Source organism: Peromyscus leucopus, chromosome 1 (assembly GCF_004664715.2).
Source record: "Peromyscus leucopus breed LL Stock chromosome 1, UCI_PerLeu_2.1, whole genome shotgun sequence".
Taxonomy (NCBI): Eukaryota; Metazoa; Chordata; class Mammalia; order Rodentia; family Cricetidae; genus Peromyscus; species Peromyscus leucopus.
In genome coordinates this window covers 162099693-162117472 of record NC_051063.1, presented here as the reverse complement: position 1 = coordinate 162117472, position 17780 = coordinate 162099693, and the positions used below count along the sequence as shown (strand labels likewise).

The 17780-nt window shown below is 53.5% G+C and overlaps 1 protein-coding gene across 2 annotated transcripts; it reads right to left on the bottom strand.

Annotated features, from left to right (window-relative positions):
- Positions 1-504: 504 nt before the first annotated feature.
- Positions 505-16781, bottom strand: Lsr (lipolysis stimulated lipoprotein receptor). 2 transcript variants are annotated; one of them, XM_028877824.2, is made up of 10 exons: positions 16114-16781; positions 14892-15236; positions 8588-8707; positions 5640-5696; positions 4917-5063; positions 1928-2092; positions 1755-1814; positions 1507-1638; positions 725-1353; positions 505-635 (listed from the first exon to the last, which is right to left on the bottom strand). In XM_028877824.2, exons 1-10 carry the CDS (start codon positions 16205-16207, stop codon positions 600-602), a joined length of 1785 nt encoding a protein of 594 aa, XP_028733657.1. In that variant the 5' UTR covers positions 16208-16781; the 3' UTR covers positions 505-599. The 2 variants fall into 2 exon arrangements, with proteins under 2 accessions (XP_028733657.1, XP_028733658.1); XM_028877825.2 differs by lacking the exon at positions 5640-5696 and having other exon boundaries at positions 16114-16779.
- Positions 16782-17780: the final 999 nt, after the last annotated feature.

The window sequence follows — 17780 nt, the reverse complement described above, 5'->3', positions numbered from 1 at the left end:
TTTTTTTTCCTCCTTTACTGGAGCTGCGCGCGCGCGGTGGCGGCGACGGCGCGGTCCCGGGGCGGACGCGCGCGGGGGAGGGGAGGGGAAGGGGAGGGCAGGCCCCGGGGAACGCGCGCGCCGTCTGTCTCCGGTGGCGGCCGGGCGCGCACGCGCCTGGGCCCGGGGACTCAGCAGGGACCACCGCGGGCTGGAACGCGGGCCGGGCTCGAATGCCCGGCAACACGCACGCGGGGCCCGGATCGCCGGGGTCACAGGGTTGGAAGACTGTGAAGTAGGTCGTGGGGGAGACCAGGGGACTTGGGGGAGGGGGGGACGGGGGACGCGCACGCGCGCTCCCGGGTGCGGAGCGCATGCGCACGTCGGGGCGGGGCAGGGCGGAGGCGGCCTGGGGCACGTACTCCAGGCTGCAGGCCAAAGAGAAGGCAGAAGGCCTGTCTGGTCCCTTCCTGCGCTGGTTCCCCCCCCCCCCCCATCTCGCTCAGCAAAACAGACGCTTAGAACTTGTGATTAGGTATTTTATTAGGCTTGGTAAAGAGTTTCATCAGTACTCCAATTTAAAAAAAAAAAAGTATAAAAGCTACATACAAAACGTGAGATCAGACGACTAAACTTTCCCGACTCAGGGCCAAATTCTGCAGAGGGAGAAAAGAAACAAAGTATGAACGGGACGGGCTGGGGGAGGAGGGTCTGGAGGGTCTGAAGTCAGAGGGTCCTGGCTCACCTTTTTCATCCTCCGCTCCCTCGAGGCCTGCGAGTCAGTCTCAGAGTAAGGAGGCGGCGCTGGCGGGTAGCGGCCTTCCTCTTCCTCATCTTCGTCCCTGTAAAGTCTCCTTCTCTCTCCAGACTCCTTTTTCTTTAAGGCCTCTTCTAATAGTCGCCCATCATATTGAGGGTCCCGTGACCTGGAGCCAGCATCCCGAGGGTCCCGGGATCTCTGACGGGATCTGGGGTCAGCATGCCGATCCCTAGACCTCAAGTCGTCATAATAGTGGGGATCTCGGGAATGTGGCAGGTCCCGAGGATCGTCGGGGTCGTAGAGGTCATCCCGGCTGCGGCTTCTGGGAGGTGCATAGGCCCGTCCTCTTCTCCCACTACTTGGGGGAGAGGACCTTGCTGATTCAGTGGAGCCAGGCCTGTTGATGTCATCCAGAGCATCCACAGAGCGGGCCCGGGGCCGCCCGGATCCCCAGCCGCCCCTTGGCTGTTCTTGAAGGGGTTCCTGCTCCCACATCCTAGGACTCCGAGGCGAGTGGCCACTCCACTCCTCATCCCGGATTGGGGTAAGAGCAGGACCCCTGGAAGGCCGAGATCTCCAGTCATCTTCATGGAGGGAGGTGACTTCACTCATGGCTGTAGAGAAGGGAGACGTCACCGGTACTAAGATAGGTCCAACCTTGTGACCCATAGGCTCACACCGTCCCCTGGGAGCACAGCAGGCAGGAGTGTCTACAAGATTGGTAGCAAGCACGCTTCCTCCCCCTTAGACCCAGGTTTGCAGCTCACCCCGTTCCACTCGGCCATTGGGGGGGCCAGGTCGGGAAGGGTCAAAGTTGGCTAGCTCCTTCTCCATATAGTAGAGGACCCTCATGGAGTCGTCCTGCTGGCTAGCCTGTATCCTGTAGCCACTTCTTACTTCTGAGGAGAGGAACAAGGTGATTGGTTTTGGGGGGGGGGTAGGGGAGGAAATGCAGGCAGGCACATTCAACCTCAAAATAACAGGGGTTGTTTTGTTTTGTTTTGTTTGTTTTTACCTGAAGATACACTGCCATCCACATCACGCATCAGGGGTACCTGGGAGCTGTGGCCACCGACTAGTAGACATCACATTGTCAGTAATTGCTCTCTGGAGCAAAGCAGGGCACTCCCAGTCTCCCTGCTCCCTTCCAGCCCCATCCCACCCTGGTTGGCTTCCCCCAGGCCTTACCTGAGCTGTTCCTGTCAAAGTCTCCAGGGTACCTGCTGTAGGGAGGGCCCATGGGAATCATGGCAGGTGGCGGTGGTGGGGTCTTGGCAGGAGAGAGGTGGGTGTAGATGCTGGGGGCATAGATGCTGGGGACACCTGAGGTGGCTGCTTTGCCGGCAGCATAAACTGGGAGGGCAAATTGGGATGAGAGGTGATCAGAAGCTATGCTGTCCCATGCAGGAATGGGATTCTGGGGGGACATGAGTTTGCCTCTCCATCCCATTCCTGCAATACTGTAGGTTAGGGAACCCAGCCTTCGCCAAGTTCCTCCTTCCTATCTGACTTCACATGGAGTTATGAGAACGGGGTGCACACTGGCAGATCAGGGCACCAATCTGCACATTGTGGTTATCTGCCAACGGCTGGCAGCCGAAAGGTTTCATTCAAAATGCCAGGATGACTGTGTGTGTGTGTCCGTGTTTTGGTACTGGGGAAGGATCCCAGAACCCTAGACTTCTTAGGTAACTGTTTTTACCACTGAGTCACATCCCCTTCCCCCCCTTTTTTTTGTATTGAGACAGGGCTTTCTTTATAAGTGGCCCAGGAAGATCTTAAACTCATTGTGTAGCCAAGACAGACCTTGAACTTGTGACCCTCCTGCCCCAGCTATCATGGAAACTAAGAATGACAGGCTTGCACCTAAAGTCAATAGTAGGCAAGGTCACTCCCTCTAGAGAAATAAAGCTGCCCCTCCCTGCCCCCCCCCCATTCCGGGACTCCCGTCTACATCAGCTGAGGCAGCGTAGCCCATACGGTGCAAAGCTGTGACTGTGGAGTCAGGCAAGGTCATGCACCAGGAGCTTTGGAAGTTAGCTTGCCTGCACCCAGGGCTAGTGCATACCTCCAGGGTTTCCAGCTGCTGGCCACACCCACCCTACCCACCCAGCTGATTGTGGCTTGACAGCTCAAGGGTAAATCCGTCCCAGGCTAGAGGCTGGGTCCTGGTGGCAATTCCTAACTCAAGTCACTGGATCCAGCCTGGTGGTGCAGGCCTATAATATCAGCTACCTCGGAGGCCATGGCAGGAGAACTACATGTTCAAGGCCGGGCAGAGCTAGAGGGGTTTTGACCGTTTATCATCATCATCTACATTCAGTGAGTGTGTGCCACAGCATGTGTGGAAATCAGAGCACAACCTCCGGAAGTCTGTTCTCTGCTACCACGTGGGGCCCGGGGCTTAGACCCTGGTGTCAGGCTTTGCAGCATGTGCCTTTTCTGAGCCACCTCACCAGCCCTGGCTCCCTGGAATTTATTGTTGTTGTTTGTTCTAAAGATTTACTTCTATATTTTTCATTTGTGTATGTGTGTGGTGGGGGATGGGTAGGTGCCCCAGGAGACCAGAGGAATAAGATACCCTGAAGCTGGAGTCATAGGCAGTTGTGAGCTGCCTGATAGAGACCAGGCTGGCCCCTGCCTCTGCCTCCTGTGCTGGGATTATGGGCATGTGCCCCACACTAGGCTCATCTCTCCAGTCTTAAAGGGCCACAGAGTTTTAAGGCCAGCCAGCCTGAGTAATTTAGGAAGATGATGTCTCAAAATAAGTAAAAAGAGGCCCGGAATGTAGGTTAGTGGTAGAGTGCTTGAGAGTCTGGGCTCAATACAAAAGTCACTGGGCCCTCCTTGGGACTCTAGAAGCTCGAAGGTTCCTTGCTCCTCTGATTTGGAAGCAGAAAACTTAAGTGCTCAGCTCTGCCCATGAGGAACCCCTTCATTAGTTAAGGTGACTGGCTGGGTTATAATTAGCAGTAGGGGCTGGGACAGAACACACAGGAAGGACCCTCCCATGGGAGGGAGGCAATGAGTCTGTGGGTATGTGACGCGTGAGTCGAGATGGATGAAGTATGGTCCTGGGACAAAGGCCCAGTCTTAGTGGTTGCAGCTCTTGGGGTTCCCTCCACATCCGTAACATGGACTCACAGCCCGTGCTAGCTGTCAGTCAAGTGCTGCTCCTCGAGAGCAGCGTTCAAGTATACAGTTTGGCACTTCGCTCTGGCCCCTCAATGGTTGGACCCCTGATAGAGAGGGAACATGGCCACACAGTACACAGCAGGCCTCCTTGACCTGTGTACCGGCTCACAGCAGTGGCCAACAGGAGCAGGTGTGGAACACGTTATGTGGGCCCCACCAAATGCTGTCCACACAAAACCTCCAAACTCCTGCTGTGCAGAGCTCTGCCCGTCAGGCACCTAGCTGGCCTCAAAGCCCCTTTGGCCTGTTCTTTTCTGTGGGCGATGCACTAAGGTGCAGAGCTATCCCAGCAGCCTCCCAAGGAAAACTGAAGGGCCAGCAGCCTTGTCCCCTAAGAGGCACCCGCTTTCTCGTCTCGTTCCTCTGCTTTAGGTGTGTGCTTCCTTCATTTCCGGTCCCAGTTTCTATCCCCAGCCCTCCACAGGTGCCCACCTGGATGTGAGGGCTGTCTCAAGACAGGCTCCATGTGGCACGTGCAGTTTGAGTGCTTGTGTGCGGCTTAAAGTTGGCTGAAATGATGCGCCCTACAAACCCTGCTTGGTTTCTTACCTTTCCATTTTGAGGTTGAGACAGGATCCTGTGTAGCCCAGTGCTGGGATTGCCTAGGAAAACTGCCACCCTCCCTGGACTTAAGGGAGCTTTACTTTTCCTGTGAACACTATCTTACAATGTTGGACGTTACTATTCTCGGTGGTCTTGCTTTTGAACCACAGCCGTACATTATCCTCTCAAAAGAAAAACCTCAGAGTCGGGGCAGAAGCTCAGTGGTAGTGTTTGCCCAGCACGCACAGGGTCCTTGCTTCAATTCCCAACACCACAAGGGAAGCCTCAAACTTAGAGTTAAAAGCTGAAGTACGTGACTGATACTGGAGCATCAGGTCCTACATGGTCTGTTGGACACCCTGCCTCGGCCTCCAGATCTGGAGGGCAGGCTGATGTGCCTGCAGAGTTCCAGTACAGGAAGCAGGTGAGGGGTACTTACGAGCCTCAGGGCAGCAGCACTTGTCTGGGCAGCAGGGGCATCTGACGTAGCAGCAGCAGGTGTGGGGACAGCACTGGCACCAGCAGATGCCCAGGAGGAGGAAGAGGAGGAAGCCTGCCAGGCAGACCACGACCACAAAGAGCCAATCTGCAGAGAAAGGAGAATGGGCTCTGAGCTGGGAGGCCTGAGTAGTAACAAAGATGGACAGGGATGGGCAGGGCACCCAGGCTCCACAGGGTGGTGTGGTGCCAGCTCTGGGCCAAGGGACTAGCTGCAAAGCTCCTCAGAGAACCTGCAACTACCGCTTGGTTCTCTGTGCCCAAGACTAGGGCGTAGCAACAGAGGGACGCCAAGCCCACTACAGCCAGGTTAAGTCCCCACAGGAGACCTTATCCTGAGTTCCAGCAGACAAAGCAGAGGGCAAGAGGAGCCTGGCTGGAGCAACACAAAAGTCACCTTCAGGAAGGGAAAGCCGCAGCCCATACCTGCAGCCCGGAAGAACACAGCAGGTACCAGTCACTCGAGTCCCTTGCCTACACCCCGGAACCTCTTCAACCAGCCCAGGCCACCCCAAGCCCACAGCCAGGCCACTAGATGTCACAGAATGGGGCAGGTTTAGTGGAGGTCCACAGCGAGAAGTGATTAGAGGGTAGGAGAAGACTAGAAACAGAAGCAATCTATCGGCCCCCAAGAGGACCCCTACCAGGCATTCCACCCCCATACCTTCCAAGGGCCCCGCCCGAAAACCAGGTAGGAGCTCAGGGGCCTCTGAGGTCCTGCCTGGAGGGACAAAAGAGAAACAAGATTATGTTGGCCAGGTCCAGCCAAAGCCACCACCCTTAAGGACGGCCAGCGTCAAGAGTGGAAAACATGCCCTGAGCAGTGACAGAGAAAATGGTGACCTAGGGTGGTCCTGGCTGGAGGGATAAGCCTTCCGCCCTGCCACAAGGGTTCCATCTGAAGGGTTTGGCCTCAGCCTGGCACTCGATCTTCCACCTACACTGGTCCTGTCAGGCATGGTAGGTATACTCTAGAGACCACCAAAAGTTGTTTATTACTTGGTTTGAAACAGGGTCTCACATGGTGGCTCAGGTTGGTCTTGAACTTGAAGCGGTCTGGCTGCCCTCCACCTCCTGAAGGTCCAGGATCACAGGCAGGAGCCACCACTCAGGGCTGGAAATGAGGAACTTTTGGCAACTTACAGCTGCTGGGGAAGTCAGTCACTTTTCTTTGGGGATGTGGCCACGGGGTAGGTCTGCCCATACTCCAGTGGGGATGGGCCTACACACCCATGAGCACAGAGCCAACAAGAACAGGACTCGGGTTATTTTTTAAAAACGGGTGAATTTGGGAGAGGAGTGTGCTGGGGGTGGAGTATCTGGGGCAAAGTGGAAGTGGGTTGGAAGTGGGTTCTGTGCATGCATATGACCAAAACATACTATATGCTTGTATGAAATTATTAAATAAAGGTTGTGTCAAGGTTACATTCCGAATAGTAAAATATGAAGAAAACATTATGATACCAAGACTATCATAATGAGTCATCTCTATAGTGACCTAAGTGTGAAATACAATCTATGTATTTTTGAATCGCTGGAGGTTGAACCCAGGACCTCATGAATGCTAAGCATGTGCTTTACTACCTAGCAGCATTCCACACACAATAGTTTTTTCTAACATAGGAAGGAGCCATGAAGGCACATTAAAATCATATGTGGTCCGGAGCCTGTGACCCTTGAAGGTGTGAGCTCTGTTCACAGATTGGGTCGTACAGGTAAATTTCAAGACCCAGGTGCTTATGGAGGTCCTGTGTCCCACAAACATCAGGAGAGTGCACACACACACACACACACACACACACACACACAGAGGAAACTGATTCTACACCAACACACCTCTCTCCAGAGCATATGCACTTAGCTGAGGCAGGAACACCAGGAGTTTAAACAAGCCTTAGCCACATAATAAATGGAAGGTTACACGAGATCCTGGCTCACAACAAATAAACAATTAAAAACCTAAAACATGTGGTCCAACAGGCCAGAACTTTGCCTCATGACACTAGGAATACTCTCCTCTTCCTCTGAGGGCACAGCCGGGGTTTCTACAGGTTCCCTGACATACCACCACCACCAGCATGGTGGCTAATACTGTGCAGTTGAGTTACCTTGGGATTTTAAAAATTTCCCAATTTCAGTCAGTTGTGCGGCACCTGCTATAAGTACCCAAGAGGGCGGAGATATGGGAGGATTGCCACTTCAATTTGGGCTACACAGTGAGACCCTGTTTCAAAAAAAAGTTCCTAATTCAATAAGATAAGCAATAAGATATAAACCACAAACACGGCACCAAACTTGTAAGATCCCGAGTAGCTCCAAGAACTATTGATGGTGCATGTCAATAAAGGCCCCTCGGTCATCAGAGGATGGATTCCACCACGTGCCCTTTGTCCTGTGGCTCGAGCCCTCTCTGGACCTGTTTGCATCACGCACTTGCTCACATCTGAGGACGGCAATGCACATCCGAAGCTTCTCTCACATCCAGCACATGCCAGGCAAGACTAAGGGAAGGCTTCTGATTGGCCCAGGCAAGGAAACCGCTTGGCCAGACTGGAGACTCTGGGGACACTACCCTGCCCCTGCATCCGCCTTGTTTTACACAGCCTCAAATTTCTACACACTGCATAAATCACACACAGCACCCCAAAAGGACAGAAGACAAACTTTGTGTTTGGACAAAGGATTCATGGTACACTGTAGCCCTGGGAATGTGGCAGAAAGCAGGTCCAATCTCAGTTATACAGCTAGCCTTCCATATCCAGAACACAGAAAAATATCCAAAAGAAAATGCCCCCACTCCCTTTTAAACAGGTCTCATTATGTAGCCCAGGCTAGCTAGAAATTCACTGTAGCTCAGACTACCCTGAAATTCAATATAGCGTAGGTTGCCCTCAAAGGGCCTATGTGGCTGAAGACTGGTTCCCAAGTGCAGGGTTTCATGGGCCACCACCCTCTCAGAGCACACCACCTTATCAAACATGTGCCGACTTGTTTGCTTGCTGTTATCCTCTCGGCAACAATGTAACAGCCTGCATTAAAACATAGTTGCTTTATCAGACATTCTAAGTAACATTCTAAGTAACCTTGAACAGTGGAAAGGTTACAGCTTCTACGGAGTTCGCAGCTGTTTGCCATAGGGACCCAGAACCGACCCCCCACAGTCAAGGGAGGTCTCACTACCAATCAACTCTGCTACCTTTTACTTTTTTTGTTGTTTGTTTTTGAGGCAGAGTCTTTCTATTTTGTAGATCTGCCTTCTCTGGAACTTGCTCTGTAGACCAAGCTGGCCTAAACCAGAGACCCACCTGCCTCCATGTGTGTTTTTAAATCGAGAGGCCAGTAGATTCCTCAGTCCTCTCCACTATTACTTTGGCTCTGGCTGATTTGAAATGCCATATAGGGAAGGGTTCTGTCTGGGGTGCAGGGCACAGAGAAGCCCAAGTGACTGGCAGTGTCGCAAAGGGGGGGCAAGCAGGCGACAGGGCCCAGCACGGTAGCTGGATGACAGAGGGGAAACACAAGAGTGGACTGAAGGAGCAGCAGTTCCCGCTCCCCCGCCTCCCCACCCCACTCCCGCCCACCCCAGGGCCCTCTGAACCCAGGGTGACTCACCGAGGACAATGAGCTCTGCGTACGCTTCGTTGTTCCCATCCAGATCCTGGGCTGAGACCACAGAGCAGTAATACACCCCACTGTCCCCCCAGGCCGTCTGCTCGAACGTCAGGTCAGCATCTGGGTCAGGAGGAGACAGTATGGAGACACCTCAGGGGAAGGCGTCTGTCCGTCCACCCCCCCAGCCCCCACACATGGGAAGGGAGCAAGGGTGCGGGGCTCAGAAATGGCTCAGCAATTGCTGCTCCCGCTGCGTTCTCAGCACCCACCCGAGAGCTCACAACCATCCGTACCTCTAGTTCCAGGGGATCCAGCACCCTCCCCCACCTCCCCAGGTACTGGGCATGCACACGGCACACATACATACATACAGGCAAAAATCAGACACATGAAATAAGTACGAAATCATTAGTTTCTGTTTGTTGGATACAGTATCTCATTCTGTAGCCAGACTGGCCTTGAACTGGAAATCCTCCCAAACTCAGCTTCCCATGTGCTGGAATTGCAGACACTACCCCACCCCGCTAAAATCAAACACCAAACATGGGTTATCTGAAACCATCTGGGTGCCAGGCATGGTGGCACAGGCTGCTCATCCCGCACTCAGGAGGCTGAGGCAGCATTGTCTCAAGCTGAACACCAGTTTGGGCTACAGTATGACCTTACATCTGTGGCTCAGGGGTAGAATGTTTGCCTAGCATACAGAGCCCGACTTAGATCCCCAACATTGACACAAAGCAAGAACAGCTCAAACCAAGCCTAGGAGGTGAACATCATTATCACTGTGGTTTTGGAGGTGAGACGTGGTGTGGAGTGATGACCTAATCCAGCCAAAGGCAGGGACAGTCTGACTCCAGTGCCTGTGCCTTCAACTCAGACACATCCTTCTCACCAAGTCTCAAAGCTGAAGTCTCACCTCCCTCATCAGACCTTGAGGCTGGGCAGGCGCCTAACTAGGAAGCCAAGCTAACTAGGCCAGATCCCAGATAGGAGATACCCGGGCACCAAGGAGTGGGCGTGATGGGTGTGGGAAAGACACTGCCAGTTCCAAGCCCACCCCCTCCCATTCTGTCCCCACATTCCAGGTCAGTCCCAGGGCTTGGGGACGCTCTGGTCTGCCGCTCTGGTCTGCCGCAGCCCCAGGCGAGGAGCCTGCTAATTACACCATTAATGAAAGTCTTTTAGCACATCCGGTTTCCTCTCCACTCCTCAGGCCCTAATTAGTTACATCCTTTCCTCCACCTAGCAAAGCAGGACAGGGAAGCCTCTGCCCAAGTGGTAAGCATTTCTTCTAGCCAACAGAAGCCCAGGGGATCATGGCTGTGGTCTTCTCAGGCATAGGCTCCCAATGACCTGCCTGCCACCTGGTCCCACGGACCCAGGACCCTGCATGACAATCTGTCCACCTCACCCATGTTAGCTGTGGCTGCCCAAATCCCAGTACCTGGCACCTACTGGGATACCAGCTACGAAGGGCTGAAGCTCCCTCAAAAGAAACCCCTTTCCAGAATCCATCTAGTCATGCCGAGCATAGTCCGCAGGCCTGCAAAGCCTTTAGCATGTTCTCTGGCCGCTGGCAATGCCAATGTCATCCCCACCATCTCACTGGCCTCCAGCCCATCCTTTCTGCCGATCCAGCTAGGTTCCTTCTCCTTACTCAAGCCCCAACCTGGAGGGGCACTCTTCCTGGCCACCCCAACTCCCATGGCGCCTCTGCTCACTGACGGCCACCTAACACCCTGCTCATATGCTAACTCCCACTTCTTCACCTGTGACAATGTGGCAGAAGAACCGGAGTCAGCCTCAGTCAGCTCCGATTCCATGGAGGGCTACCTCTCTCCTGAGCTTTTATTGCTTGTCCCAGCATTCTAGACACCTGGTTATCAAATAAATGCCTGATCCATTCATTCTATATTCCACATGGCCGGGGGTGTGGGTGGCATACGTCTATGATCGCCAGCACTGGGGAGGTTAAGGCAAGAGAATGGAGAGTTGGAAGCCAGCCTGGACTACATAGGGAGACCACCTCAAATCCTGTCCCCCAACAAACAACAGACAACAAACTGCACTGAATGTTCCAGGAAGTGTTTAAGTAACCTTCATTATAAAGTAAAGGTTCAGTGGGGTGTGGAAGTACACACCACAAACCTTTGGTCCCAGCACTTGAGAGGCAGAGGCAGGTGGATCTCTGAGTTTGAGAACAGCCTGGTCTACAAAGTGAGTTCCAAGACAGTCAAGGGTATACAGAGAAACCCTGTCTCCAAACAAACAAAACAGAAAGACAGCGAAGAAAGCAAGCCAAGGCTCTCCGTTTGTCTGGAGAGCACCCTGCGCTTCCCCGGCCTTTCCAGGGGATTCCAAGGTCACACTTATTTTACAACACTAACATGCAATCAGCCTTAACCTCTCAGGAACATTCGAAAGCATTTCCCACGTGATATGTAATCTCATAGCAAACTAAAGCTGCTTGGAGAACCTTGCTTCTACTGATCAAGGCCAAGAAAATGCACAGGAATAGAAAACAATGCCACTTACTTCATTTAAAGAATTCTTTTTTGTTTTGCAATTTTTTTTCATAACAGGTATGTTTAGTTCTTTATTGACTTATTTTATTTCTTCCTTCCTTTTTTGAGACTGGCTGGCTTGGAACTCAATATGCAGAGTAGGTTGGCCTCGAACTCACATTTGTTGATTATAAAAACAAAAGCTTGAGCCAGACATGATGGTATAGATAATGTTAATTCCAGGACTTGGGAGGCTGAAGTAGGAGGACTGTGAGTTCGGTGCCAGCCTGGGCTGCAGAGTAAAATCCTGGAGAAGACAGACACAAATGGTTTCAGAGTTCTTCAGTAATAAGATGTTCAGAGGTTCTAGAAACTTCATGGAGGAAAGCTGTTCTCAGTGCACTTCTGACCAGAGTTAAAACACTGCCTATCGGATGGGGAGAAGCAGCAGAAGGACATGACCTAAGAGGGGTAGAAGGTGCCAGGCGTGGGAGCGGGGGCTGCTCAGCTCTGGGAAGGCTGCCCAGGGTGACTTCTGAGGAGTGAAGACCGACTTCTCGCCATTGCTGACTGAGGTGTTATGCACAGATCCCCTCCAACGCAGACACCCATCCTTCACAAAACCCTCAAAAACTCAGTAACTTAAGACTGTCCTAAATATTCCAGATTTTTCTTTATGGCTTTCTGGACCCATGATTTCCCACTGACGTGTCTGGGATACAACAGTGGGTGTTGGGTGCTGTGAGCCGGGGCACCCATGGTTAATGCTCCTGGAGATATTATGAGGGGACCTTGACTCCATGGGATTGACTGGTGGGGAGGCCCACAGGCTGTGGAGCCTATTCGACTGTTCTGTCTCCCATGGGTCTACGGATTTGATCGCTTTTCCCTGACCATTGCATTCTACAGCAGGTCCTGCCCAAAGATGAAGGAGTGAGAAGGAACCCCCACCACAGGAAATGATTACATAGGCCAGACATTAAAACCAAGGGCCTCCAGGACCAGACCTGGGCCTTGCTGTATTGTATTTGGCCCATCTGATGTTTTCAGAACCCATGAACAGTAAGGCTTTCCGGCTTCTTTTGATCACTCCTGAGGCCTGGGCCCACCTCCTTCCTGTGGGGCACACCCTGTTCCTGGTCCCTGCTGGCCCCCAAGATCACAGGGGCTGGGCCCTGATTCCACGTGTGAGGTGAGGGACCAAGGCTCCAGTGGGAACAGAGGCTGGGCTCTTGTATGGCTACGTCCTGACTCCTTATTTACACACGGCAGAGGGGAGCCTCAGGATTTTAGAGGCCCTCAGGGTCCCATTCAGTGCTGCTCGGAATGGGGGACATGGCTCCAAGCGGCCTGAAGAGGCTAACGTGAGTGCCTGTGATGAAACACCCCATAGCCCCCGAAGCAGGCGGAGTGGAAGAGAGGTACTAGGAGATGGACACTGATTTTTTCCATCAGTGTTTTCTTTTGCAGTTGCTGGGGACCTATGTCCTTACCCACACTAGACGGGCGCCGCACCACCGGCTACATTCCAGCCCTGTTTACTGTCTTAACTTTTGGAGACAAGGGTTCACTGAGTGGCCCAGCTAGCCTTGAGCTTCTGCTCCCCTGCCTCAGCCGGAGTAGGCAGGCTACACTTAACTTTCACTCTTAAAATTTAGGGTGGGTAAGCCTAGGGATGCTACCAAGAGGCCCACATCTCTTTATCCTCAAAGCTGAAGAGGAAGGAGGCTCCCATGGCTACTTAGACTTTCGAAAGGATGGTCAGTTACCCACCACTGTTGAAATAAGCCAGCTAGAGACACCCAGTCTTTGAGGTCCCTGGGTCATGAGGGTCCCCCGGGATATATCCTGATGGACATTCTTGAGTTTTTCATCCCTCAGAGGAGACCCAGGTCCTGATCACTGTTGGGCAATTAGGCTCAGTGGGAGCCCCCAAGGAACTCAACCTCTCCCCAACTTCAAGGGCAGCTGGAGGGTTCGGTGAGTTTCCATGGCGATTCAAGGCAATTCCTTAGGACCTGATTCCCTGGGACCCCACCTTTCATCTGCGGCCTGATATGGAGAGGGCATACTCTACAGCCTGGTTTCCAGGGATCTGCAAAGAGTCACCCCACCTCCTGTGCTCGCACACAGAATGGATGGACACATCCATTACCTGGAGCCTGCACCCCTGGCCCACCGCCATCCCTGTGTCCTTCCTCCACTCTTGGGGTTCTTCAGATCACACTGGTAAAGATGGCACATCCAAGTCATTCAACACACACAACCAAATGCTCTTTCCTTTGGACCCTGTAAAACTATCGGAAATCTCCCACACTTAAAAAAAAGGCCGGGCGGCAGTGGTGGCGCACGCCTTTAATCCCAGCACTCAGGAGGCAGAGGCAGGTGGATCTCTGTGTGAATTCGAGGCCAGCCTGGGCTACAGAGTGAGCTCCAGGACAGGTTCCAAAAGCTACATAGAGAAACGCTGTCTTGAAAGACCAAAAAAAAAAAAAAAAAAAAAACCCAAACAAAAACAAAAAACCCCAAGACGGGCTCATGTGCCAGGCTGGCCTCCAGCTTGCTACAGAGCTGAGACTGGGTCTGGCTCCTAACCCACCTCCCCAGGGCTAGGATTACGGTGTGCACCACCAAACCCAGCACTCTCAGTCTTCCCAAGTCTCCTCCTCACTGCCAAAAGGTCACTTCTAGAAGGTAATTTAGGGCAGGAACAGGATCAGGGCTGTTCTGCTTACCACTGTATTCCCAGTGCTTCTAACAGCACGTGGGACACAGCAGATCCTTGACTAACAGTCAGTGGCTGTGGATGTAATTCAGTGGTAGAGCCCCTGCCTAGAATCCCCCAGTGAGGGGCTGGGGTGTGGCCCAGTGGTAGAGCCCCTGCCTAGAATCCCCCAGTGAGGGGCTGGGGTGTGGTTCAGTGGTAGAGCCCCTGCCTAGAATCCCCCAGTGAGGGGCTGGGGTGTGACTCAGTGGTAGAGCCCCTGCCTAGAATCCCCCAGTGAGGGGCTGGGGTGTGGCTCAGTGGTAGAGCCCCTGCCTAGAATGAATGAATGAATGAACGAATGACTGGACACTAGGCCTACAGTGGTGGAGTTAGGATGCAGCTGTTATCAAATGAGTAACTCCCAGCAAGTCACTCGTCTCTAGGGCCTCTGAAAATACGACATGACAGAATGGAGTGACTCAGGTGCTGTGTGGTCTGAGTTAATCCACTCCAAGTTGAATCAGGCCTTGGGTCTCACTACATGTAGCACAAACTGGTCTTGACCTTAAGATTCTCCAGCCTCAGCCTCCCAAGTGCTAGGATTATAGGCGTAACCACCCACCACAGCTGGCTGCAGTATATGTCTTATTGCTGGCATTTTTAGTATTAATTATAAAACAAATCCCCACTTTGACATCCACTAGGTTGTTTGTTTTAAATCTGCAAGTTTCTGGCACTGTATGCTGGGTATATTTCCCTTGCAACACTGTGAGCTCCACAGGAGAGTGATTTGATGGTTTTATTTCTGTGTTCTCAGAGCCAGGAACAAACCTGGTATATGGATGGAGGGGCTGTATTGTGGGGCAATGGGATGAAAGGATAGATGGATGATAGGTGATATGTGGGTGGATGGATGTGTGGGGAGGTGAATGAATGGATAGGTGGAGGGACTGGTGGATGGATGGATGAGTGGGTAGACAGGTGGATGGACAGTGGGTAAATGGAAGGATCCCTCCCTTCATTAGTCCACTGAGACGCTCAAACACTCTCTCCCCACCACCCACGGAGCCTCCTCCCGCCTTGCCCCACATACTTCCTGTGATGGTGATCCTCCTGCCCTGGTAGTAGTCTCCTAGGGTCACGGCATTGCCCTGCTTGGTGGCCACCACCCTAACGGTGCGTACACTGTCCTGGCACTCCACATAGGGGTTGTAACCAGGGTTGCCAGCTACCAGCTGGGCATTTATCTGGTTCTCCACGCTGGCAGGGGAGAAGGCATCGGCCACGCGGTCTCGGCAGAATGACTTGTACTTCCAGATCACGATGGGGGATGAGATCGAGTTGCTCATCTGATAGGTGCAGGGCAGTGTCACTGGCTGGAACAGGATCACTACGTGGTAGGGGTCAGACACAGTCACCTGGATGGTGCTGGCAGGAGCTGGGAGAAAGCGGAGGGTCAGCCCAGTGGGTACCGCAATAGCAAGGAGCCACACTACCTGACAGTGTGTGCGGTTTTTTGTTTTCATAGCACTTGGTATACTGGTCCTTAATCCCTTAGACTGGTGAGACAGATTGGATATGCCCATTTTATACACCCTTGGGGCTGAAAAGTGATAAATATGTAGCTCCACGGGCCAGGTCCCTGGGATACTCTGTCTACCTCTCCCTACTTAGAGACTCCTCAAAATGCACACCCAAACGGAGATGGAACCCTTCGGCCCCCACCAGAGCCAACATTTGCGTAGGTGAGCGCTGGCCAGCGGAGGGTGGTTAGAGGTTCAAAAGTCCACCCCACAGATACCCGGGAGGTGGGTGGGGTGGGGAGTCCCCAATTCCACACCCACTCCAAGCCAAGGTACTGTTTCTACAGCTCTTCTTTCAGGAAACGTCTGATCTAGCCCTGAGTGCCCTCTCCCCGTTACCCCAACACTTAGAAATCTTGGGGTGTGCCCAAGATCCCAGTGCCTGGCCTTTCCCGTGATCGGGGGCCCTTGCTTCTGTCCCACAAAGGGTCTCCTTCTCCGTACAATTCTCAGGCTTAGGATCCCCAGAGTTTCACTTCCTGTTATCTCCAACAAAGGCGGAGGAGCGGGCTGGACGCGCCAAGAGGAAATCCCCTACTTGTGGCCTACAGGGGTCTTCCCAGCAAGACGGGATCTGGTGGTCTCGAATCTACGCCCCCGAACTAGCCATCACCCCCCACCCCCCACCCCTTGGTTCCGACTCCTCCAGGACGGTAAAAGCCGCAGCCCTATCCATCCACCTCCTGTAGTGCCCTCCCGCCGTCCCACAGCACCGGGGACCCCATTCCTTACCTGGACAGTAAATGATGAGAAAGAGCCACAGGAAGAGCATAGCGGCCGGCCGGGAGCCAGGCACCCCAGAACGCGCGTTGGGCGCCGGCGCCATCGCGGCCGTCTAGCAGCGACGGAGCCCGCGCGTCCCCTCCCAAGTATCCCGAGAGTAGGGGGCGCGGGGAGCACCAAGGCCGAGAAGGGTGCTTGCTCCACCCGGCCCCTATTAAAAGTCCATTTTCCTCACACAGAAGGAGTTCTAACCTACAAAAAAAACTTGGACGAAACTCATGCCTTCGGGTTTCCCAGGACAACTGACCCCGGCGCGCGGTGGCTCTCCGGGTCACTCCACCCCCTGTTCATTCCCAGGAATGGATCCGCCCAGGTACACAAGGGTGGGAGCCTTGGGGCAGGGCTTGGGGGTGGGCGGCGGAGGAGGGGCTTGCGGGCCTCCCTCCCCGGAAGTGGGCTGACTCAGGTGCGCTCCTGCCCCCAGGGCCTGAACCAAGTGACCACTTGCCAGGAGGGCTCCCGCACCCCAGGAGACCTGTGCAGCCACCTGCTGCTCTGGCCAAAGTTGATAGGACCGCGCTCCCTGGAAACAGAGACCCTCTGGGGGTGCTCCACCTGCCGAGAGGGGCCGGCCCTGCCGCGCACCTGTTCGCTGCCGGTCCACACCCCTGTCCCCGGCGCCGATGGACCCGCCTAGGTGCGCCCTGCGGGGAGGTGCCAGGCCCAGCTAGGTCCGGGCTGGCAGAGGCGTGTCGCTGACGCCGCCTGCCTTCCCACTCTCGTCCCAGTGGAGGAGGTGTCGCGGGGCTTTCTGGGCTCCCAAGTTGGATGACTCAAGGAATCAATGAGGTCCCCCTAGGAGGAATGCTCTGGCCCCGCAGGCGATGCTCATGGGGACAAAACCTTTGAAAAAGTTGCGGTCGTACTTTGGCAGTTTCCATACTTCCTCCTTTCCTTAACTTGTTTCTTTTCCCCCTCGGACATCCCTCACTCTAGGTCAGGCTTCCGGAAGTTCTGATACTTAAAGGCGCTGAGCCGAGACTGGAAACGGGGAGACCTGTTTCGGTTCAAAGGTTCCCAGGCCGTCACCTGCACCCGGGGCGCGGCCAGAGGCTCTCGCCCTTCTCAGCGTTACTCTGCTACCTCCTGGTGGCGCCGAGGAGAAACGCATCCTAGGAAATTGTGAACTGGCCATTACATTGCCTGGTGGGTTGGGAACCCTATCATTTTATTGTGTGTTGTAAAACTTGTGTCAAGTCACATGCTTCCTCTCAGAAATCTCCCGTAGTTCCTCCTTACTCCCAAGCAAAATTCAAATACTCATACTGGCCTGATTGTCCCTCCCCAACGTCACTTTGCGCTCTTCGCTTAGTTGACGTCAACCACACTGGCCTGGTTGGTCCTGAATCAGACTTTCACACATGTCTGGTTTCGCTAACAGAATTCCCTTCCTGCTGCGGACGCCTCATCCCATTTTCCTTAGGGCCTCATTCAAAGGCAAAGGCTTCTCATAAAATTTCACCCTGCTTATGAGCCATCATGCTTTTTTAAAAATAAAGGAAATCGCCATAGCCATCATTTTTAAACCAGCAGTATGCGTTACTGTATGTTTTGTACACGTCACTATTATCAATGTTATCGATATTTAAGACTTGGTCATCCTTCATCTTCAACAT

Coding starts and splice junctions, on each gene's coding strand:
- Lsr (XM_028877824.2), bottom strand. CDS start 16,207: ATGGCGCCGGCGCCCAACGCGCGTTCTGGGGTGCCTGGCTCCCGGCCG. Junction 2,093..4,916: donor GTGCTGCTGCCCTGAGGCTC/GTAAGTACCCCT, acceptor TTGCCCTCCCAG/TTTATGCTGCCGGCAAAGCA. Junction 1,815..1,927: donor CTTTGACAGGAACAGCTCAG/GTAAGGCCTGGG, acceptor GATGTCTACTAG/TCGGTGGCCACAGCTCCCAG.